Source organism: Buteo buteo, chromosome 15 (genome assembly GCF_964188355.1).
Source record: "Buteo buteo chromosome 15, bButBut1.hap1.1, whole genome shotgun sequence".
NCBI lineage: Eukaryota > Metazoa > Chordata > Aves > Accipitriformes > Accipitridae > Buteo > Buteo buteo.
Window position 1 is genome coordinate 4,319,372 of NC_134185.1, and position 24,324 is coordinate 4,343,695.

The window sequence follows — 24,324 nt, forward strand, 5'->3', positions numbered from 1 at the left end:
GTCATTTCGATTAACAGAAGGGGCGAAGGAAGAGAGGAATAGAGTGCAGTTGACCGCGTACTTCAGCTAGGCACTCAGCTGGGATTTGCTGAAGCATATAGTTTCTCATTTATTTTATTTTTAATATTTTGTCTTTTTTGCCCCTAACCAAGCAGTCGTTATTTGACTGATTTGCGTGTGTATCGTAGCTGAAGTTTGTCCTATGGAAAAGAGGAAAGTAGCTGACTGTCCAAATTAGTTGAGGGCAGGCGTTTCATGAGTCAAGGGGAGAGGATACAATATCAGTAACATTTAGACAACTTCTTATCACATTGATTGCCAACAAAAATGTGTGCAGCACAAAGGAAATAACCAGCAACTGTTTGGGTTTTCTTTTCTTAAGATATTATTCTAGGTAGCTTTAGACAACTTGTTGACACCACTTATCCTTTTTAAGTTAGTGTAGGTGGTATTGCGTTTTTTATTTAGTTAAAGGAAGTATGTGATGCCTAGAACATTTATTTATATTATGAGTGGTCTTGTAACCTCAATATTTGCTCAGTGAACTCAACTAAACAAAGGTAACAGGTCTCCTGTGCCGGCTGCCTGCCCCGTGCAGTGCAGCATCAGCGGTGCAGCAGCGAGTAGAGCTCTCATGGGGCTGCCGAGACCCGCTTCCGAGCAGGAGGTGGGAACTGTGGCTTTCCGCTAAGCCCGCTCTGTGAACCAGAGAGGACACCAAGATGTTTTTCACTTCTTCTTTCTTGCCAGAAGGAAGACTCAGAATCAAACTGTAAATATTTAGTCATGGTCTGGCTCATGGTCTGCTGAAGGCAAGGCCATAATGGGCTTATCAGAAACATTCTTCTAATTGTTTTAATTATCCTAAACAAAAACATAAACTACTTTTCTCTACTTACACTCTTACTGTAGTATATATTTTAATTTTTTCCATACTGATGCTGGGAAGTCATAGAGAAGCAGGAGTGCTGGCAAGTAGGTGAAGCTGTGTGTATCCCTAATGTTTAAATCTCTGTATCTGAAAGGCACTGCTGAAAGGTAGTGGCCTTTTATGTATTTCTGTGTTAGAATTCAAATATCAGACAGCCTAGAAGGGTGCTTGCAGGAAAAATAAAAGTACTTTTGTTCTTCTAGAAAAAGCTGACGCTTCATACTGATCTGTGTGATTGTTCTACAGGGGGTTTTGTGCACATGGCACATAGTATAATGACTAATAATATAATGATTGGATAAAAGGTAGGGCAAGTGTTTCTTCTGTGTTTCACCGGGTAAGTATTCCAGTAATTAATAAATGACAGTGAAAAAATAACTATGCCCAATTTTTATTTTTTTTTAAATACATGGTTTTTCAGAAAGTTTGTCAAGTTTTGACTTTGCAATATGTCATAAATCACATTTTAGCTCATCTTGTAAATAGAGATAAAATTTCCTTCCCAACATATTCCATGTTTTCCTGTGTAATTAACACCTCATTCACAGTTGTGTCTGCCAGTCAAAGCCCTGCCTTCTTCCCCCTGACACTTCCTTGATACTCTGTTTAGACTGCTGAGATTTTCAGTGTCATCCTCAGGATACTTTAAATAAGTCCAAACAGGAAAAGGAAGGTGCTTCAAGAAGTCAACAGTGTAGATCATTATAACTCAGAGGGACTATTTAAAAAGCATGAAGCTATTTATCTTTGTTTATTACTTATGTCATTACCTTTCAATCTGGTTTTCATACTTTCTAAGGAAAGTTTACTGTTTTTCAAAAAAGTGAGGAAATACTAGTTTCCATCTGTATTTCTGAAATAGAGCTCAGTCCAAAAGTCCAGTTCCAGCTAACAACAGCCCCCTTTTCTTGTGCATGTGTGCTTTTCCCAGTACTGTGCCTTCTGTCAGGCTGGGCAAGCTACTGGGTTGCCCAGTGAACTACGTCAATGAACTGGTCAAAGTCCAAAACAGCTCTACTTTTTTGTGGGCCATCCTTAGCCCGGATGAGTTCCCAGCTCTGGCTCGTCACAGGGCTGCGTGGAGAGTGTTACCACTGCGGCAGAGGACCTGCTGGGGGTGGGTGGTAAGGGGTGGCAGAGCCTTGAGCCCAAGAGAGGCACCTAGTACTGTATTTTGGTTCTGAAAATTTACCCTGAGCTGCCCCAGTTACAGCCCTGCATGTGCGAGTACTGGCGGGATTAAACAGCTCAGCACATAACACATGTCTCAGCTAGTTAAGACCCAGGAATTTGGCACTCCAAATATGCTGAGGTGGGTTTTTTTTTTTCACGCTGCCCTTAAAACACACTGACTGACTGACGACCTTCGTAAAACCGTGGTGGCACTGAACGTGTTATGTGGCACAGCCCGGTGAATGAAACATCCCCGCAGCCCTTGTTCGGTTCTTTCTTCAGCATGAAGGGCTCCAAATCCCTACCTACGTCCTGCTTCTCGGGAGAGCCCCTGGCATCTAGGATACCCTGGTGAGCTGCAGGGTGTGAGGACGAGGGGCTTTCCGCCCGCACTGTCATCGTCTTGTTTCCCCTCAGCATAGATCAAGATAAATGAAAGGCAGAGCATGAGAGTGGTTTCCTGCAGATCACGGCTCCCAGCTGTGAAGAGAGAAGCTGAGATTTCGCTTTCTGTTCCTTAGATTGCTTCTGCAGTTTGTGTGAGATCGTCATTTAATGAAACACAGAAGCAGGCTTAGAAGTAGGGACCATAGCTTACAGAAATACCCCTATGTGTTAATTGTGAGCTGTCAGCAAGCACTTTGATTTTTTAACTTCTTAAGCCAAGTTTTCACCAGGACATCCCCCAAATGCCTTTTGTTAATTTATGTTTGCCATATGCAAAGGAAAAATTTAGTCTTAATGGATAGAATACTTTTTTTTCATTATTGCACCTAGATATTAGTTGTCCTCAGCTGTTGTTTCTAAAAAATGTGCATCAGATTTCAATTCAGCAATAAAGATGTAAATTACTGTAAATTACTTCCATTTTTATGTTGATCCTCTTAAAAAAAAAAAAAAAAAAGCATATGTGAATACAGCAGTCATTCAGCCGAGCCCTGTAGTAAAAAATTGTAATAGTTACATGCGCATGTTTTTAGAATCTGCGTGGAAAATCTCCCATTAACTTAAGTAGACTTTTATGGACCTTAAGTTTTAATGCAAATGATTTTTCATGTGCATTATATACACAGATGGTAGTAATTGCACGAGGAAGGTGAATTGGTTTTGCAAACAAATCTCTGACTTTTCTGCTTGTTATCACATCCTGGAGAAGAAGGGTATGGGTGTTTGTTAATTGGGTAATATTGCACATATGTACTTACTGTGCAAGTCAGGGTGACTACTGCAGCACATTTAACATTCCAAGCTCTGGTATATTCAGATAAAATATAATTCCTTTACACCTCGTCAAGATGCTCTGTTTATAGCCCTATCAATGTGCACTCACATTTGAGACAAAGCTTTAAAATGCGACAGTAAATGTTACAGTGATGCAAATACAGTTTGTCATAATTATTAAAAGCAATCCTAAAAGTACTCAAATTAGTGTTGCAGTGACTGATACAGAGTATTCATTTTGGATAGTTTTTAATATTTTTTTTTTTTCAAATAAACAAGGCAATAAATCTTTCCTTAAACAAAATTCTTATTCCAAATCAGTCACTAGCCATAGCATTTATAAATGTCTGTTGTTCTTTTTTGTTTCCAGGGAAGACGAGGCAAACCAGGCCTCCCAGGAAAACCGGGGCCACCAGGACCTCCTGTGAGTAACTAACGAGGGGAATGGGAAATTTTCCCTCTACCGTGGAACTTTGTTAGCATTTTTGTAGCAGGTTACTTGATCATAATTAGAGTTGAAAACAATTGATCTGTGTGTAGTCTGCCGTATCAAACAGCTACTATTGCTAGCCTTTTGATACAGCAAAGAGAAAAGGGCTGGGTCCACAAATACGAGGGACTGCCCAGGAGGGAAAGAACAAGATGCACACTTCAGCAGAGGAAGCAGAAATTGTCTGGCGTTTCAAAGAAAGACTGGCCATGTATGCTAAATGTGAATACTGTGCATTCATTCACTTTGCAAAATGCGTAATGCTCTGTAGAAGATGGGATAATTTCTGTCTCAGAGGGGTAATTTGAAAGATGAAGGGCTGTGTGAAGCATGAGCCAACTGTCTGAATGGTGGGGAGGATTATACCCAGCACTGGAATGAGCACTCAGCTGTAGTTCAAATGAGTTTACTGAAGAATTAAAAAGATTAAGAAATACATGACTCTATGAAAGGATTTGTAATATGAAGAACTAAAGCGTTTGGCTCAGATCTAAGAGGTTTGGGATTTTAATTATTTATTTTTTTAATTGATACATGATGTCAAATTTGAAGTCGGGCACAGATATGTTAGTCTAGAATGAGTGCAGCCTTCCTTTGGTAGAGGAAGTCTCGGTCATATTTGTAAAATTCCCTATATATTGTCTTGTAAAAATGCTGTTGTGCACATGTACAAAACAGCGATTTGTTTGTGGGTTAAGTAAATTTCTACTGCTTTACATTCTTAATATCAAACAAGGATTTCATAATTCCTTTTTCTGCTTACCTGAAATAGGTAAAGGCCAGTAGTTTATGCGTCAGAACATTTGATTTGTGTGCTTCAATGTCACTGCAAGGGAAAACTCGTCATATTTGTAGAGAAGAGAATAATGCACTGCTGCATGAAATACAATGACTAAAATTTTATAAATATTTTTCCCCTTTTTCCTTGCAAAATGTGTTCAGAAAGAGGAGTTGATGATGGAGTCCGTTTATCCTGCATAAAACTAAATAGCTAAAAATCCCTCCCTCTCCCCCTTCTCCCATGCATGTACTCATATTGAAGCCTTGCTTATTTGAGTCTTTTCTACAGTTTGGGCTTCCTAATGCTGAAATGGTACTGCAGACTGCGGGAGTCCAAACAGAGGAAAGGAGTGATGCATAATCTTTCTTAACACAAATGCCAAAAATGACCTTTAAAAGAAAAAAAAAATCAAACCATGGCAGAGGTCAATGTTAGAGCTAATCTACTTAGCTTTTTGTGAACAGGTGAAAAACTCTTTCTCCATTACAGATTTCTGCCATCATAGATTTGCTGGCAGGTCAGGTTTGTGAAGATGTGTGACAGACATACCAGAAATCTTGAGTGGAAACTAAATTGCACCTTTATTACTGAGACCTATTTCAGATTCTCTTACAGCAAAGGGAAAGCTCAACTTTGTCAGCATGGCAACATCCGTACAAGGAGCTCTGTATGGGTACTGTAGCCTAGCACTACCTATCAGAAAAGCATTCCTCAAGCAGTCATGGCCTCAATATTAGTTAAAAGTATTTGTTTCCCATATAACTATCTTGATGCAGTCCTTACTTTGGATACAGCTACACCAGCATCTTGTGTTCCTTTTCCAAGACGGAGAATATAACACGTAGAAAAATCATATTCTAAAAGCAGTAATGCCTGCTAGTGTGCATTGGCAGCATCCCCATGTTTAAAGTGCTGCAGCTTGTACATACCAAAAAGACTTTAACAGGATCCATTGTTCCTTTGCTCTTTTTCAAGGCTCAAACCATATTAAATTTTGCTATATTGTGCTTCCAGTTACCCCTTGTCTTCTAATAGTGAGTAGTGGCAGCTTCCTCATGCACATGGATCTATTGTCAGCTTTTACTTTGGCCTTTCCGAAGTGCAGCAGAACTATCACACCTGCAGGGTGGTTCTTGTCATAAGTTTGGCATATACAGGGTACAAAATGCTTAACAGATTGACTGAACATATCAAAATTAGACTCTCCAGCAAAAGTAAGTTTGGTGTTTGGTTGATGTTTTGGAAGAATACGAAATTTGTCTTTGAGGAAAAGGAGATTCAGTCATTAATCGTTAGGGTAGCTACAGTACACACTGCGTGTTTGAAATTAATAAATTTGCCTGATTTATTTTTCGGTTTATGCCATGACATTAAGTACTTAATTTAGGTATTAGAACAGCCAGGTGTTCAGTAATGACAAAAAAGCCTGTGAGAAAGAAAATGCCTCCTGGAGGAAGAAATTGGTGAACAGGATACAATACTCGGGGGATTTGGTATAAAGGGCAGCCCTAAAAAAAGTGTGTGCGGGGAGGGATTATGAGACTGCATTCTGAACAGCCGAAAGGGCTTTAAATTGGATACTATCAAGTGATGTGAGTTTTGATTAATTAAACTAATAATTTTTTACCTTCTTGTCGCATGGCAGCATTTAAGACTTTTCTAACCCTTTCTCAATACCTCATCTTCAACGCCCTCCCCCACCTTATTTCTGGGGGGGGTCAGTAAAATTGATGCTTGTAGTATGTTTCTAGCCCCTTAACATCATTTTTACATCTTTGGTTAAAAAGCTGTATCGGTGTCAGAAACGTAGATTGATTGGCAACTGGTGATGAAACCACTCAGTTAAAGTGGGACTCTCTGTGCAGCTTCTTCCAGGTATCCTTTCTTTTGTGTCATTTTTCCCTTATCCTTTTTTTATGTCATTTTTTCCCTTTGGAGCAAATCCTATGCCCACAAAAAGCAAGGAGTCAATGACGATTTTTATTGATGGGTTATAAAAAATACTTCTGTAAGCCTATGCAGATGATTATCCTCCTTTGAGTATTTTTTAAAGTTTATTAAATATTCTAGACTTTTAAAGTGTTCTGTTATTCCCTTCTGGTTCAGAATTCATGGATTGCATCCTTGCTGTCTGATCTTGGTTGTGAGTACTGTTCTGTTATTTCAATACTGGAGAGCTGAGATGTGTGCTCACACTTGTCTCACTCCAGCGGATAACAATTTATGCTGAAAACAAGGAATCCAAACAGGTTAAGTAGAACAGCAGCTCCCTCTAGTGCTTTTTGGTCCCTTCCCCCCTTTTAAAGAGCCTGGAAAGCAGTTTAAAGCTTCTGTTAAATACACTATTCATTTCACTCTCGGAAGCATTGTGAAAATTACGATTGTGAAATCAAAATCTCTGTGCCCTTCAAATGTATTTCATACATTTTCTTGCTTGCATTTTCTTCTAAAGTCTTCTGAAAGCGATACTTTCTTTCACATGCTGTTATCCTGCTCGGCATGGCTCTTCACTGAAATTGAAAGGCCGATTTTGTGAAACAAGAAGAATACTGTGATAGTAGGATGCTGTGAGGTTGTAAGTACAGCAGTTTGATCTGACTGCAGAACTGAACTGATAGGTTTTTTTCTGCCATAGCCGCTATCAAAAGTATCTATAAGACTTAGCAGCGCAGAAGGGGTTACTGGCAGACCATAGCTTGTTTTGCAAATGTATAATGCATTGGCTTTCTAGTTCCCACACTGGTTTTGGGTTGGGTTTTTTTCAGTACTTAAAAGCAAATATATGGAAGGTGTTTGAGCTTAGTATTTATATGCTGTTGGCCCAGTTCTGCTGTCTTCACTTAGGCAAAATGCTTTTCTGCTCTGGGGTTGTAGAACTACTACCTGACTGGTTTTTGTGGAGTTCTGTTAAGAGGAGATCATTTATTTTTCTGTTTGTCCTGCTTAGAAAATAGCTGTGTGATGTCTGGCACTGTTTTACGTATTATGGTCAGTTGTGGGAGGTTTTGGGGTTGGGTTTTTTTTTTTGTTGTTGTTGTGTTTTTTTATTATTTTTACTTTTACACGAATCAGCAGCCCAGTATTTCTATTTACATAGGTGGGCTAGAGGACAGACAAAAGAGTTTTACTGGTTTCTCCATTAAGGGTTAATTTTATCTTTTCTGTCCCAATTTTCTCTGTCTCTACTGGAACTGTTATGACTGGAGGAATTCCATTTCTTGATAGTTCCCATTTTAGTGGGACATCAGATTGTTTTTAAAATAAGGAGTGCCAAGCTGGAGTTGTGCTACAGACTTCCACCAGTATAACAGCATGCTTTGGGGTGACTCCAAGTACAACTTCTGCCCGGTGGTGTTTGGCAGAAGGGAAGAGCTATCAGTACTGGTTTTTAAAGGTAGGAAACACGAGGACTACCTGATGTGGCCAAGTGCCATCTTGTCCAAGAAGCTGTCTGTAGCAGAGGTGGGAAAGAAACTTTAGGTCTGCTAAATCACAGGTTAGTAAACTGCAATCATGATTATTCATCCTCTTAAACCTGCTATTTTCTACCAACACATCCAGTGTTATTGTTTGCAACCAGAATAGATTTATTCGCGATTGCTATAGCCCTTGAAGCTCATCATTCAGTTCATCATTTATCTTTGCAAAGGGCTGAACTTCATATCTTTTATCTTCACAACTATTCTTGCTTGGAAGATTAGCTTCATGTTACTCCTTAAAGTCTTAAATTAAAATAGGGTTTCATTTTTGTTTGTGTTGCATGTGAGGCACGGACTACTTGAATTTCTTCATTTAATTCCATACACTTTTGGTCTTCTGTTATTCAGTGTGTATGTCAGTGCCACCAAACTAGTTATCTTAAGTAGCCAGCAGTTTGCATTGGAAATCTAATTTCCTCTGCCTCAGGAAATACTGTCATTCCTCTACCAGTATTTTGAAAGTGAATGAATGTTATCAATTAATTACAATAAATAGAAAATTAAAGCAAGGATAAGTGAAAATTGTCAATATTGGAAATGCTTTTGTGGTAGGATGGAAATGGCTGGCAAAGGTCAGTCATATTGCTTGTTCCTGTGCATTTTTTTTTAAATCCATATCAAAATGTAATTTATTTAACGTATTCTTCTGTGGCAGACGTCATGCCTTCATCATTCTTTCCATTTGCTCTTTGGAATAGTTATACAATATTGCACATCTGCACTGATGAGTTTCACTATTTTTTACATTATAGTAATCATAAGAAGAGTATTTTATTTTAATGGGCAGGCACAGATCTGAAATAGATGGATAAAGAGATTACACTGAGTCATTTGCAGTGCTGTGTTCTCCAAAATGGCCTGTTCTTGAGATACAACCAGTGCAATTTACTTGTTACACATTTTACTGCATGGACTCTGAGATTGGGTAGACCTTTTCAGCAGTCTCATCTTTACAGAAATGCAAATGAACTATAGAAGTTAAGGGAGAAAAATACATTTTAAACCCAGTAATTTCACAGTTTGGAGCCATTTACTTTTAAGCACTTACGTTTCTATTCCTTGTCTGTAGAAATAACATCTGAAACCTGTTGGTAATTTTGGAAAACAAGCAGGATGCACTTTCAGTTCTTTTCTTATTCATACAACTGTACTCTCTGTGTGCTTCACTTGTCTCAATTACACAACTTAATATTAAAAAAGAAACCCCGCTCAAGTGAGCTTCAAAGTGGCAGATGTGCAAAGTTCTCATTCAAAAGCTAGAAATGGCCTGTACGATAATTCTTCAGCTCCTGTTAATTCCATTACTTCTCCACTTGCAAACCAATACTACTGGTTCTTTTTTTGTCTTTAGAGACTTCAGAGTAGATTATGCAGCTGTATTAGTGGAGAGAAACAGTGTATAAGGGAAGAAAGAGACTAGAGTTTAGGAAAACACCCTTGAGTAAAAGTATTTTTTGTTCTTGTACACTCATTTTATTAATTTTATTTAAGAAAGAATGATGGAAAGATAAAATCATTAATTTCATGTCAATTTTTGAAAATGGAAAGACTAAAACCAAAGAGGTGGTTTACCTCTGGTAACACAAAGACTGTGGCATAGTCAAGAATGCAACCCAAATGCTTTAAGTTCCCCTTGACTGCCTTTGTCATGAGACAGTTCTGGGGGTTTTTGAGGTTATGTCTGTTTTTCAAAACCATGCATATACAAAGGCTTTCCATTTGTCAAAAATTATTTATTTGATGTACAAATAATATCTGAGAGGTTGCAGTTGGTGGCAGATACAGCATTCAGTCCTTCCTGGGTTGTGTGGTTGCAGCAGTTTCATTTGTGGAAAAACAGTAAAAGAAACAACATGGTGGCAAAGAGAAGGGAGAATAAATTTTTATTTTTGACTGCTTGCAGGATGACAGAATCCTGCAAGGATTCTGGATTCAAGGATTCAACACTGCAGCATTACAGCATTGAAGTTGAGACATCTAATAAGTAGGCAGTGTCATCACGGTTCAGTCCCAGTTCTGGATTGCCATCTTTAATATGGATATCGAAGTAAAATTTCTGCTGTTAACTTCAGAAATGAGAGTTGAGTGAGTGTCTCAGTCAAAACATCATGACTATGTTTATCTTATTTTTCAACACAAATGAAGTGACAATTCACTTTCTAAATAAAGTGAATGGAAAAATCTATGGCCTTTTATCTCTTCCAGCGTTGGAAAACAAAGAGGGAGTGAGGCACCTGTGATGTTTCATGTGGCTTCCAAATCTTCCTGTAACAATGTAATCACAGTAAAATACATAGGATCATATTTCCTAATGTAGTGATGATGTCTCAGAACACGCCTGTCTTGTTCTTGTATGCTGCAATAATGTTCTGCCAGGTCTTACTGATCTATCCATCAGTTTTAATAACTTTTGCCTATTTGACTTTAATTTGGCTTTACCAACTTCCTAGTTTTTTTCACCTTCAGACTCCATGGGAACTTTGCAATTGCCTCTCTTTTATTAGTTACTTGCCATCAGATTGGAAGTGTAGAAAGCTGTTTTCTTGTTACAATGCATAACAGCAGAATATTTCTGTTGTGTGATGTATGTACAATAACAGTGCACATAAAACGATTAACAAAGACCATATACAAAATCGAAATGTGCGATAAAAACTCTGCCTAATCACTGACATAGCATCTTTGACTGATAAACAACCTCCATTTTTTTTGAGGAACAACCATTTTCAAAACTGAATAGAATTCCATTTCCTAAAGCAATCTTTAGGGTGCATGTATGCCAGCTATGTTTTCCCCACTCACACAAAGCTGCAGAGGGTAAATTGTCTGTAAGCCCCAGAGGAGGAGAGTTGCCTTTGTGCCCTGTTTCTGTTAAATGCAGGTCATTCAGACCAAGTGACTTAATCGAGTATGTTGTAATCTTGTTAATGTAGTCAAATGTTTCTTATAGCCATCATGAGTGGCTGTAGTTCACATTGCATGATGTGAAAATTTCAACTTAAAGAGAGATATATGCTAATTTGTAAATTTAACTGAGTTTTAGTTCACAGGATCTTGACTGAATTTTTTGTGTTTTGCCCTGATTTACAACACTTAAAAATCTCACTGAGGATATGGTTTATGGCAGATGATGTCTAAAAATGTTTTATTTTTTCCGAAGCACATGTGTTTTAATCTCTCCATCCTAAGCCTACATTCGTGTAGGAAGTTCCTTCTCCGTTGTTGAAATTCTTGATGAAAGGTGTGTGTTTAAGTATAAACTAGCAATGCTAACAGAACTGGGAAATTAGTCTTTTGGAGAATTCAGGAATTCCTCAATTTCACTTTCTGTACTTCAAATTAAAAATCTCACTGTTTACTTACACTAGGAGCTGCTTCTACATCAAAACTTGTGCTCTGAGTTCGTGGAAAGAGTTTTAAAATGCTGCAGAACAAAGATGCTGCTCATACCAGAAGGGATTTATATTAAAATTGATATGGGTGTCACCTCTGCCCTCTCTCCAAGATCGATTCACTCCAAAAGAAGTTGCCAGTTTTCAAAACTCAGATTTAGAAACTGACTCTCCTTCTCCACTGTGCCTGAAAAAAGATATAATGAACTTACAGAAAATAATTTATTGTATAATCCAATAAAAAAATCTAAACCCATTTACATGACCACTGCTCTTTGAATACAGGAATGTAAACATAACATTAGTTAAATTAAAATGACCTTCTGGTGCATGTTTTTCCATATAGGGTCCTTCTGGACTAAAAGGAATTCTGGATTCATTGAACAAGCATTACAATGAGGTATGGAGATTTCATATAGTGTCTCTGTATGTCTGTTTATGACTAAGAAGTATGTAAGGTAGGAATGACCACACCTTTGATCCCTGTGAACCACATTCCAAATTAATCCAAAAGGTAGATCCTTCCATGTCCCCTTTCTGCATCCCTGTAGAGTCTCAGCCCACACTCCAGTCATGTACCTACTGTGTCATCTATCCTGCTGCCATGTGTCTTACCTCCTATCCATCTTCTACTCACATATTTTTGCCTGGTATAACTCAAAAAGGAGGTGGGCGGACCACCTAGCTGTTAGCCTAAAGCACCAGCTCCCCATTTCTAAACCTCATTGCTCTAAACCATACTTGACATTTCTTCTTTCTTGACCTACTCTGTTGTGATCCTAAGAGTAGAATAAAAAGACGGGGAGGCGTAATATTGAAAGATCTGCTAGCAATCCATGAGAATTGTCCTGATGTTTTTATTATAGACTAATAAAAATACTGTCTTAATTATAGAACGTCCTGCAGCTACAAGCACTTCATAGAAAAAAGTTAAAATTGCGTAGGACAGTGTTCCACGTGACAGAGCTTTCAAATTCTTACCACAGATTTTTCAAATCATTTAAGTGGTGGTAGTGTCTGCCATTGTAAGGGATCGTAATTCAAAGTTCACACAAGTTTTCTTAATTAATGCCAAAGTGAGTATGTAACTTGTCTGATTAGAAAATCATATTTCAAAGATTGATGAAGCACTATTACAGGAATATTTGCTTAATACAAAGGTCACTGTGTGTATCACACCTTAAGTCATGCAGGTCAAGCCTGGAAGACATGCATTTCTTTTAATATTAAAATACAAACTGTAAAGAGCAGGTGAATTCTGGACATTTTTCTTGTTTAACATACCCAGATGAGTACTAAAATCCTTTTTTGAGTAGGGATTCTGGAGTGAAATTTATGTCAAACATATCTTTCCAGTTGCTTTTATCACAGAAGTGATTTCTTTGATATTTCTGATATTTAATCCATTCCAAATCAATATATAGCACCTTTGAACATGCATTAGGAATTCGGCATAGTTTTATATGCTGTCCTGGACAGGGCCATTTTCTTACCTGGAGACTTAGTTTCTGGTTCAGGTCTGCCATTTCATATGTATTTGTTGCAGTTTTCTGTATTTTGGTTTTATACCTTTCATTTTCTTACCAGTTTCTTTTTCCTGCCAAAGACAGCTTTCACTGATATCAACCCCACTCCATCTGTCAATACCATATTTATTGTAACTCGTTCCCCACCTCTGAACTATTAATCTCTTTTACCCTGATAGACCCTTTAAGGTTAGTTCTGCAGGAGGAAATACAAACAGTGGTGATCTTCAGGAAGTGGCAAGCATCTGTCCCCAAAAATTATGGGGTTTATCATTATAAGACTCTAGGAATTCCTAAGGTGTCTTATATTTCCTAATTAACAATATTCTGGAAAAAATGTAGACCAGCTGCTCTGTGTCTATAAATTAATCATCTTTTAAATCCTGTACAGCTTACCAACTTTATTCTTCCTTCAGCTGTCTAGTTTGAAATTTTTAATGACTCTGCCATGAGCAATTAACTGTTCAACAAGGAAATGCTGTTTAGTTTCAGATAAGAGAGGAGATGGCTTTCTGATTCGAGTAGCAGGTTCTACATATGCAAACTTTCTGTAACTACCTGTTCGGATCTTCCTAGAGTCAACTGAAGTCTCCAACTGCTACAGCAAACGTATTAGTTTCTATACATTTTATGATGGGAATGGGATATTCCCATCAAGGACAAGACTAAGACATCAAAGAGGTCATCGAAGACAAGGACAGCTTGTCTGCTTTGCCATTGATTATTCATTAAGGCAGGTGTATGCACCAGTAACTTTCCTTTTTTCCCCACACTATTATGTGGTATGATGAGTGCTGACTTTGTTCACTGCACCTTAGAGGTACCAAGCAATCCTTCACATTCCAGTATATAATTTGCAATGTGCCTCAATTATTTGCATTTGTAAGATGATATTTCAGTGATATTCTGAGGTTTTTGAGATTCCTTACACCACAGGAAACGGTCTTGTCATTTTCCAACATTTTATGCAAGTTCTCAAGGATCTCACAAGGTCTTCTTTCAGTTTTGTTTTTTAAAGTTTTTAAATTGTGACCACATTTTTGTTGCTGTAGAGATTTTAACATCTTTTTTTTTTCTGAGGATGTTAGTATGGCTTCTTCGCATTGGTGTTTCTAGGAATCATGAGAAACTGCTACCAAGAAATGTGGGGGATTGATGAGAGATATCTTAAGGCCCATCATAATTAATAATGTCTTCTTTTCTATAATTTCTCTGTTTCTTAGCAGATTATTTGTGATTCTTCTGATTTCTTAAGGGCGGGAGACAGTGCTGGAGCATTTCTTCCCTCACTGTTCTTCCTTTGTGCCTGTTCTTGCAAGGCGTGTGACTATTTTTATATTCCTTTATATTCCTTCTTGTTATGTCTTTTGTGCTTTCAGAGTAAATTAGATGCTTTGTGTGTGTTCGATACATGCATTTTGTTCTCTTTGTTATGCCAAGAAACTGGTTCTGCCCTGCTCTGTAGGTTACATTCCTTCAGTGATTGGTAAATGATGCCTCATGATTTGTGTTTATACACTCGCAGGCCTCTGTTATCACCCTTTACCTGGGCTTTCAAGGCCTCTGCTTGTCATCTTTTTTACTTACCAGTTTTCCGTACGTAGGTATAAGGTCACTTCAGTCAAACCTGCTTCTAAACATCTTTGGAAAGGGCATACAGATCAGTTTAAAATGTTCTTCAACTCGTAAAAATAAAAATGAAACTGCAACACAAAACAATTGAAACTACATCACGATCTGCTCAGGAAATGTATCAAAATCATTATAATTCATAATAATTATAGATTATTCTTGAATAATTCATTATCACTTTTCTAAGATGTTTTTCTTCAGCTTATTTTACTTACATTTTGTTGTAAAGAGCAAATGACCTATAAATATGCAAAGAGCATAAAAGTAGTTATTTGGTCTAATACCCATTTTTTCCTCCACGTATGTAAAAGAAATGCACAGCTCAGAATAAATCATAACTTCTAGTATGCTCATAATAACAGACACCTGGATTGTTCTCAGTCAAGCAGTAGTCAGCTCCTTCTCAGCAATACTCGGGTTCCCTTCTTCGGGTATCTGCCTCTTGCTCTGGAGCTCATTTTGATAATTAGGGTAGTAACACTGCCCTAACCCTAAACACTGAAGATCCTTCAGGACATTAACATTTATAAAATAATTATGAATTTTATTCAGGTTATATACATTAACAGAGGGTACATGGCACTTTTATTCGTCGTGATGTTTTCCCATTTTAGAGATATGGAAACTGGAACTTGGCGAGGGGAGCTGGTTTGCTCAGGGTTCCCGTTCCACTCAGCAGCAGATGTTCTAGGACTTGGACTCCTTGGGTCCACGCTCGAGCTCATTTTTCAGGGTCATTGGTTTTGTTGCTTTTTCCATTGTCATTAAAAGAAAACATGTTCCCCTTAGGTAGTCTGAGCCTAGCTTTGTGAAGAGGAAACAGCTTGCTTTGTATTTTATTGTGTCTTTACCTTGTACGGAAGAGTAAATAGATGCAGTGCAGTAATACCTGAGCAAGTATACAACCTGAACCCCTGGTCCTCAAATCTGTCTGTTTTCTTTGAAGAGCAGTGTGTGGAGCCTGTTGATCATATGCATTCCCTTTCCTTCTCTCTCACTGCTATAGTAGACTTAAATGAGTTCTATTTTACATTTCATGCTGCTCAAAAGTAAAAAGCTTGTGTTTTTGTCATATGAGAGAAATGGTTTTTACTGTTCTTTTTAACATACTTGAGAAATGTACTGTAATAATGAGCAGAAAAATATATTCTTTGCATTGAGTTAAGACCAAAAAAAATCACAGATTTGCATAGCAGTATTCAACATAGACATTTCCCTTTTATACTTTTGTTCACCTTCTGCTAGTCTGACTGGAGTATGAACGCATGACAAAGGATGTGTTGCTGCAATACATTACTTAGATGTACTGCACAAGCATTTAGTATACCTTTCTAGTAGTAAATGAGGACCTCTGAATTCAGATACTAGTAAATTACGTGACATTGTTGTGGTAAATAAATTGTAACTGTAAATAAATGGTGACATGTTCTTTTCTCTGATCTTTGTGGTAATATTTCTTCGCAGAGTGATACAAGACTACTAGGATTACTTGGGACCCCTGGACCTAAAGGCCAGAAGGGAGATGTTGTAAGCATTTTGGATTAATTTGGAGAAATTTCTAAGTGCCTATCTAACCTGGCTCTGCCACCCTTAATGCAGTATCTTTTATTTGATTTATCACAATGGTCTTTGAAGGAATAGATTTGTAGATACACCTGGCTCTTTGATCTGTGTAGTCCAATATCCAACTCCTCGTGCTATCCTGCAGGTGCAGCACATGACTCTTTCTCCTCTAATACATGATAACCAGAAAGGGAAAATGCAGGAAGAATTGTATGTGGTTTCTATAACATTGAGGAGAAGTCAAATGAGCTGGCCTGCCAGTTAAGGAGAAAAGACTCTAAAATGTTGAAATTCAGAAAATACTTTTAATAGTAAATCATGAATATTTAAAGCAGTTTCTCTGTAATGATGGGACTTGCTATACCAAAAATACTTATACTTGACCTCTAAAAATTACGTGGAGGTCAAATTCTGAATCCATACCATATGACAGTGTATTGTTTATAGGCGTCTGTCCTGTTTAAACACTGGAATGAATTTTTAACAATTGGAAGCCTTTTAAACTTGGAAGAAGAGAGGCAAGTGCTCTGGATGTGTCACAGGATTGACAATGGTTTTTATTGAGAAGCCTGCAGGTCTGCTATAGAAAACAGTCATTTAAATTAATTTGTAGATGTTTAAAGCTCAGATTTCCATTGCAATAAAAGCTAAGATTTTGTGCCCTACACAGAAAAAAGTACAGTTGAAGGAGAGGAGGAGTTTATTTGCATTTGTTAGAATATAAAAGGTTTTAAATATAATTTATTTTGTGAAAAGGGTCAGAAAGGAGAATTGGGAATGACCGGCACAAAAGGAGAAAAGGTAAATTAACTCCTTACTTCTGTGCTTATGTGTGATAGTAGAATGTGGCTGAATGTACTGATTATGAATCAAATCTTGGAAAATATACTCAGGATCAAGAAAATATATTTGGGCATAGGAAAAGCTGTTAGTCTCTCAATGTCCTTAGTAATTTACTCAAGCCCCTCCTTGAGAGAGTATTTTCGTACGCAAATAAATTTCCCTGTTCCAACAGCTCGCAAAGTCCTTAACTGTAAACACACTCAGACTTTTACTGAATACCAGTTTAAAATTATGTTTATATAAGTTTATGACCAGTGATTGCCTCATGAATTAGACGCCATTCATACTTTTTCAAGTTACAAATGTGATCTTCAATATCTATATGAAAAAACAGGAGTCTTTAAATTATTAAATTTCATAAATAAGCTTCCTAATTTATTATCTTTTGGTTTAAGTTTAAATTTTCCAGAAAGATGGCAGGGCGGGGGTGTTACTGGGGAATAGGTGTGTATTGTGTTTTTCTAGGAACATGTGATGTACCCAGTTCTTCATCCACTGAATAACAGGCATTTTGCTATTCAGCTGTTAAGCTTCCAGTTGGTTTCTTTGGTCATATCCTTGTGTATAAACCATTTTCATGCAGGCAGAAACTGTTTTTACTCTGTCTATATGACAGATTCATGACTTTGTGTGTTATAAAGCACTTGTGTTTGAGAACTTGTCAGATTTGTACGCAGCATTGCTCTTTTTAGTTCACGTTGCTGACCCTCCCTTGTGCTCCTGCTTGAAAGGATCACGCATGTCACGGTCTTGCAATTAAATCAGCATCATCTGTCAAGTAAACTTTTGTAGTCCACATACTTGTATTTTATATAGGTTTAAAAAAAAAAAAAAAAACCACCACCACAACATTTTTCAAGGACTCTTCACCGAAACCAGACATATGTACTATTTACCGTTTTAAATAAATCTGTGTTAACCTCTTCCCTATGTTTCCATAGGGAGAGCCTTCTGAAAAAGGGGACAAAGGAGATCCAGTAAGTATAGCTGTTTTTTACTGATGATATGAGTAGTTTACATTTGATATGATTTTCATACTGTATTCATGCTGTAATTCTTTTCTTTGTACACTTTCATTAGATTCAGTGATTATGTAGGATAGCGTATGTATTGTCTCCTTCTTACACACATATCAGGTCCACACAGGTTATAAATAAAAACCAGAAATCCCCTGTTCTTCAGCATTTCTGTAGTTGGTATAGTCCATGAACTGAGTTTAAAGTACATACTTTTTTTGTTCCCTGAAGGTTCTTTCTTTCAGTTATTGGACAAAATTATATGTGGGCTGAACTGCATTATTTTAATTGTTTTACCAGTTTCCAGTGTGGCATTTAACATCAGGCAGTTTTCGTATAGCCATTTTATATGTGCATAATTTTTTTATTTTGGGGGATATTTTCAGAACACTTATTCTGTAAAAGTCAGTTTACATGTGTTGCTTATTTTTAATTAACTATTGTCCTCTCCTATGACATTTGACAAAAGCTAGTTATGTTGTTTAATACACAACTGAAGGTTGCTCAGATACTTGTGATTAACATATTATAATGACCAAAATAAGGCATACTGTAATAATGTGTGGTTTTGGAGACAAATACTGTGTCACTAGTAGAGACTTAGTGGTGACAAATAGGCTTTAGACTGGAGAAGCTCTTAAGCAAACGTGGTGTTTTCAAACAATTTTTCTTTAAAACACTAGGAAAACCTGCAAACAGAATTAGTTTGAAAGAGGAATGCTTTTCAGAGGTTGCAGAAGGCATCAGAAATTCTTTAATGCTTTCTCAATATTTAAGTTTGTAAACTATATTATAATATTTTAACGTAGCAAATTAAACTCTTATTTAAGTTAAAGTTTTAACTTCTTGCGGTTGTATCTGCTATTTTCAGGGAGAAACTGGAATAGAGGGATCAAAAGGAAATAAGGTATTTTTTGACTTGTACTATATACATCACTGGGGTACATAGCTGATCCTGAGGGACATAACAGTAAATTTGGATTTTTTTATTTTCTCAAACAATATCATTAGGGTGAAACAGGAGACCCTGGACCACCTGGTCTTACTGGAAATCCAGGATCAAAGGTAGGTGAAAGGTATTTTAGTAGTATTAACAGCCATTACATTCTATGCTGTTGTATAAGAGGACTCTGAATGCTATCAACTCTTTAGCTGGTATTAAAGGGCAGAAAATGCAAATACTTTGTATCAAAAGTTTGTGCTTGGATCATGGCAATTTTAGTTCATAAAGTTCTTGTTGATCTCGGCATCAGTCAGCAAGGAATATTTATGCAAAACTTAGATGTTATTTGGTCACTCAAGAGTATGAGTACCCATTTTGCAATTACAAATCCACCAGCAGCTGGGTGTATTCTCTTCATCCATCAGTGAGGCAGGGGGTACCACTGCCAGTACATTAGCGGTTCCTATGTTGAATCCTGAGACTGCAGAGTCATTGCCTCTCTTTGAAGAAAGTAACTGAAGCACAAGTGTTCTTGAGAATCTCTCATGATGCCTTGAATTGTATCAAATAAAGGTAGAATTGGAAACTGTGAAAATGTAACCTCCACACAATACTATACACATTGGATGTGATAGTACCCAAGTTCCTTAGATCATCAAAAGAAGTCCCAGGGGGAATAGATGCAGCTACAGGGTCCATGAAACTGTGGTCTTAAAAATGATTCTCCACTCTAACTCCTTAGACTGCTCTTTGGAGGCTAATGTCCTTCCTTGGTAGGAGCTACCGAAATAATTGTTGTTACTGCACTGGAAATCTAGGTCACCCTCACGCTGTATACCTTCCAGAAAAGGCTCATAGAGATCCAAAGGATCATTAGGTTTCCACCAAGTCATCCTTTTATCTCTACATTTCAGTCCCCCTTTCTTTCAATGCTCTGGAGTCCTTCTGATGAGATCTGTTCCAAAAAGAGAAGGAACACCTACCACGTAGTAAAAAAAATCACTTCTAGATATCTCCCTTGAGGGAGGAAATGTTGATTTACTCCTTTTGTTTTGTCTTTCCCTTTAGGTAGTGCTTTTTTATTTACTTGTATTTGCTTTGTATACATACTTTGGATTTTGTATGTATCAGTCCCAAAGATTTATTGGACTAAACGTTAGGTTAAGGGAGAATGAGCAAACTCTGTACTTCTTACTCCATGTAGAAGATAATTCTTAATGCCAGATGTTTTGATCTATTTATATATGAGAATGCTTTACACCAAGTTCCAACAGGTGTATTGACTTTAACCTCAAGCGTGTATTATATCATTTCACAGGGACTGCCAGGACCTCCAGGACCTGTCGGACCCAGGGGACTGCCAGGAGAAGTTGTATGTATTGTGCAGTTTCACCAACCTGGAGAAGCATGGTGTGTGAACAGTTAGCCGGTGAAGCAGTACCACAGAGGTTATCATAGGTGCTCCTCTTGTGCGTGGTACTATAGTAATCAGGTCTTGAAGCACAGTATTATGGGATGCCGCAGGATAGAGTTCTGCCATTTGCTTGTGTTCTTTTTGTCCTTGTGTTACCAGCTGAACAAGTAAGAATGATAATACTAATCTGTCTGATTCACAGATAATTAGCTCTACAAAAATCACTCTTATCTCACAGGAGTAGGTGAAAATTTAAAAGATCTCCAGCAAAGTTTTCATAGTGTTACATCGTGAGCTGGAAGGGACAGTGTGTGTGGAGCAAAATGAGAAGAAACAGGGAAAGTAAGAGTACCCCAAGGATTTAAACACATGGCCTTCCTTATTTCTGTCTATGGTTTTGTATTATTCTGAATTGGTTTACTTCCTTTAAAAGGGGTAAAGAATAATAAGGTGAATAGAATAAACAATTATGTTTATTATCTTAGAATTTAGGTCAGATTTATGAGTAAAACTCATATTCAAAGCAAAATGTGATTCCGTTAAAACAAGAGACAATATTAAAATCCTCAGCCAGAGTAAAAGTATTGGTTGGAAATAATTTCATAGAAAACTCCTTTTTTAATTACTGTTTAATAGATTAAATTACTAAAATACTTATGCAGAAAGTGGAATGAGAGATTATTCTTATGATTGTTAGTTGATATTCCAATTTAATTGTGCAGAGCCTTACTGACAGTCATAAAGCACCTAAAGCCATTATATGGTTGCCACAGGTGAAAAATAGCTTAATTTGTGAACACTGACAGGTGGCAGATAATATGTGTTTATGCGTCCACGCAAGAATGTCAAAACCTGAACAATTGACTTGTCAAGCAGAAGCCTATTACTTGTTAGATGCAACAGTAGGGGCTGCTTTTTAATTTTGATAGCACCTGGACTAAACAAAAGTGGCACATCCCGGGGTCTCCAGTTAATTTAGATGGCGGGAACCGAGGGGTGAGGGCACCCGGAAGAAAAAGTGGTGCCAAAATAGAAGGTTTCCTGAAGGGAAAGAGGTGTTCTCTCCAGAAAGAAAGGGAAGATCTGGTTGGAGGAAAGGTTCTGGAAATGGGGGAAGGTCATGGAGATCAGGGAGATGCATGGAAACAATTGCCAGGGACCTGAGCTACTAACACCTGAGACTGGTAGCTGTGAGCAGCTGCACAACACAAACCAAGAAAACTTGCTGCCCAAGTTGTCCATCCTGGACGAGCAACAATCTCCCGGCTGGAAAGGGAAGTCAGGACCCGACGAACGTAACTCTTAACAAGGGAACGAATGAGAGCGTGAGATAATCAAGGAGGGTAAAAGCTCTCATCTCAATGCTTCTTCAATAAACCCCAATATCCAGATCCACTACAGGCTGTCAGATAGTGTCAGAAGCAGGATACAGATGGTTCATTGAACCTCCAGATCATGGCCTGTTGAGGGAGGCCCTCCAGGAGGAGCGGGGGGGACGGGACACCTCACCAGAGATGTAGTGTGCCCGTAACCTTTATGCATGTGGGTTGCGAGCCGATGGGTTGGGATTGTCGCGGCAGTGGGGAGTCTCAGCAGAGTTTTAATGTGCCTGTAGTTATTATGCTTTCAGGTGCCCCACATTGAGGTCTGCCAACCGGTTGGGGTTTGTCAAGGCGTGTCAAGGCCTCCTTCATGGGGGGTTTTAGTGTGCCTGTAACCATTACACCGCTGGGCAACAGACTGATGGGTCTGCTGGCCGGTCGGGATCCCCCAAACTGGTAGGGGCATCCCCCGAGATCCAGCACATCTGTAACCTTTGTGCCTCCGGGCAGGAAGAGCGCAGGTGAAACTTCAATCCAGTCTGAATACTCTAGGAAACATCTTAAACTATTAGGCATCATTATGCTAAGCTTGAAAATTCCCTGGGCATTTGCCTTGACACCCTAGTATAGCAGAAGGCCTCTTCTGAGGAGGTGGCTGCCTGTCTCCCTTCCAAATTATAGCGCAATCTCTTTTTAGGCATGCAGGCAACTATATTCTGCCTAATCCCCCCTGTAAACTGAAATTAGGTTTGGGTCCACAACACTGGTGGTGTCTCATAACCTAACAAGTGACACCTGGTTCTCCTCCCTCCCTTCCTCCATAAACCACAAAATGGTTTTTAAGTACCATTTTGGAGGTTGGAGATCCAAGAAGTGGACCAAGAAAAGCAGACAGTGGAGAGGTTAGCTTCAGCCTAGCAGTTAAGCCATTCACCTGAAAAGAACTGAGATTTTGATCTTTGCTGTGTGGGTTGGTTTTGGTTTTTATCTTATTTCTACAAACAGAAGCATCCAGGAGCTGGCATTGCTGCGTTTTGTCTTAGGCCTCTCCACACACACTCTGAGACTAGTTTGTGGAAGAGAACTCTTAATTTGAACAGACTTTTAAGTCATATACGTTATTAATATAAAAATACAGTTCTGAGTGGTACACAGCTGGCAGACTTTTTATTGTTGACCTGTTAAAACTCTTAGGGATATAAGCAAAGTGACAGCTGGAGTACAGCATCTTCAGCTCCTGGCAGGGAAAAAAACTAGTATTCAAATCTGCATGTAATCATTTTGTACTGTGTTACTTATGGACTGTTTCTTTATACCTTATTTTCCTACTCAGTTGAGTCATGCATTTTTTAAATTGTATCTAATCTACCTGTCTTCTATAACAATAGTTTGTAAGCCTTTTCTGGTGTGCTTTTCTTTATATATAGATCCCCAATCTTACTGTGAAAGATAATGAAATACTGCATTTCTGGTTTGCTTGTGTTGCCATCATCTCTCTTGAGTTCATAATTGCTGCTTTTGAAACTGCTGTTCTGCTGGATCTTTGATCAAGTGACACTATGAACAAATAAATACTGCATATAATACATGTAGATCCTAGATGTAGATGATCTTGGAGACTCATTTGTACACACAATTCTAGTATATAAAAACATATATTTAAACACATTATAGAAACATGTATTTAGTTTCAGGCTCATTTTTTATCTTCTGAAGATGAAACATGGATTAACAAATATAATAATTCATCTTATGTAGCATGATAAAAATTATGAAAGGTTGAAAATTGTTTTACTTTCATATACATCATCGAAGAGTCATCCAGCTGATCTGATTTGCTTCTTTCCTTTCCTAAGATACCCCTTAATCTTGGTCCAACCAAAAAAAAAATAAAAATCAGAGAAATCCTTAGGAAAGAAGATAGACTGTATATATTTTATGTCGATATCAAAAGAAGATAGGGTATGATGCAATGTCTGACCCATAATCAGTAAATTTAAACTTCCGTATATTCTTATAATGATTTTGTGTTGCTATAAGGAGAATATTCTTCATTAAGGTACTTTCTTTTTTTTTTTCCTTATGCTTTTAATTTGGGTGGCTGGGTGAAACCAGTAGCTGTCTGTCCATATTAAGGAGAAAATACAGCAGAGAAAGCAAACACACAGCTGTTGAACCCTCACTACTGGCATGAAAATGTTGTCATCCTTCATATGTCTGTTCACAAAACTCTTTGTCTTTTTCTCAGAAAGTTCATTTTCCATTCCGGATTAAGTATCATACTTAGATTTTACTGTTCAGTTTTGGCAATGTTATCATTTACTGTGGAAATTACTGGTATTCTTAACAAACTGCTCAATACAATAGTTGGTTGAATAGCATTGAAGGGTTATGGAAGAATTTTTCTCTATTTGTTACAGCCTAATAAGAGAACACAATTTAACCTTCCCTATTATTTAAATAGTTTCTATTTAGATTTTAATCTATTTCATTTCTCTGCATTTCTGACAAATCCTTCATGAAAAGGGCAAGGGATAATGCTGAAGTTAAAATCAAAATGTGAAAGATGAGATTGAGACAAAAGAAAGGATGGCATAT

At 37.8% G+C, this 24,324-nt stretch overlaps 1 protein-coding gene across 2 annotated transcripts in view; it reads left to right on the forward strand.

Annotated features, from left to right (window-relative positions):
• Positions 1-24,324, forward strand: part of COL19A1 (collagen type XIX alpha 1 chain) — a 204,397-nt gene that overhangs the window by 131,420 nt on the left and 48,653 nt on the right. For both annotated transcript variants that reach the window (XM_075046427.1, XM_075046428.1), the window contains 8 exons: positions 3,696-3,749; positions 11,814-11,867; positions 16,090-16,152; positions 16,945-16,989; positions 17,973-18,008; positions 18,919-18,954; positions 19,059-19,112; positions 20,309-20,362. In XM_075046427.1, the coding sequence (XP_074902528.1) occupies positions 3,696-3,749; positions 11,814-11,867; positions 16,090-16,152; positions 16,945-16,989; positions 17,973-18,008; positions 18,919-18,954; positions 19,059-19,112; positions 20,309-20,362 (396 nt within the window). The remainder of the gene's footprint in view (positions 1-3,695; positions 3,750-11,813; positions 11,868-16,089; positions 16,153-16,944; positions 16,990-17,972; positions 18,009-18,918; positions 18,955-19,058; positions 19,113-20,308; positions 20,363-24,324) is intronic.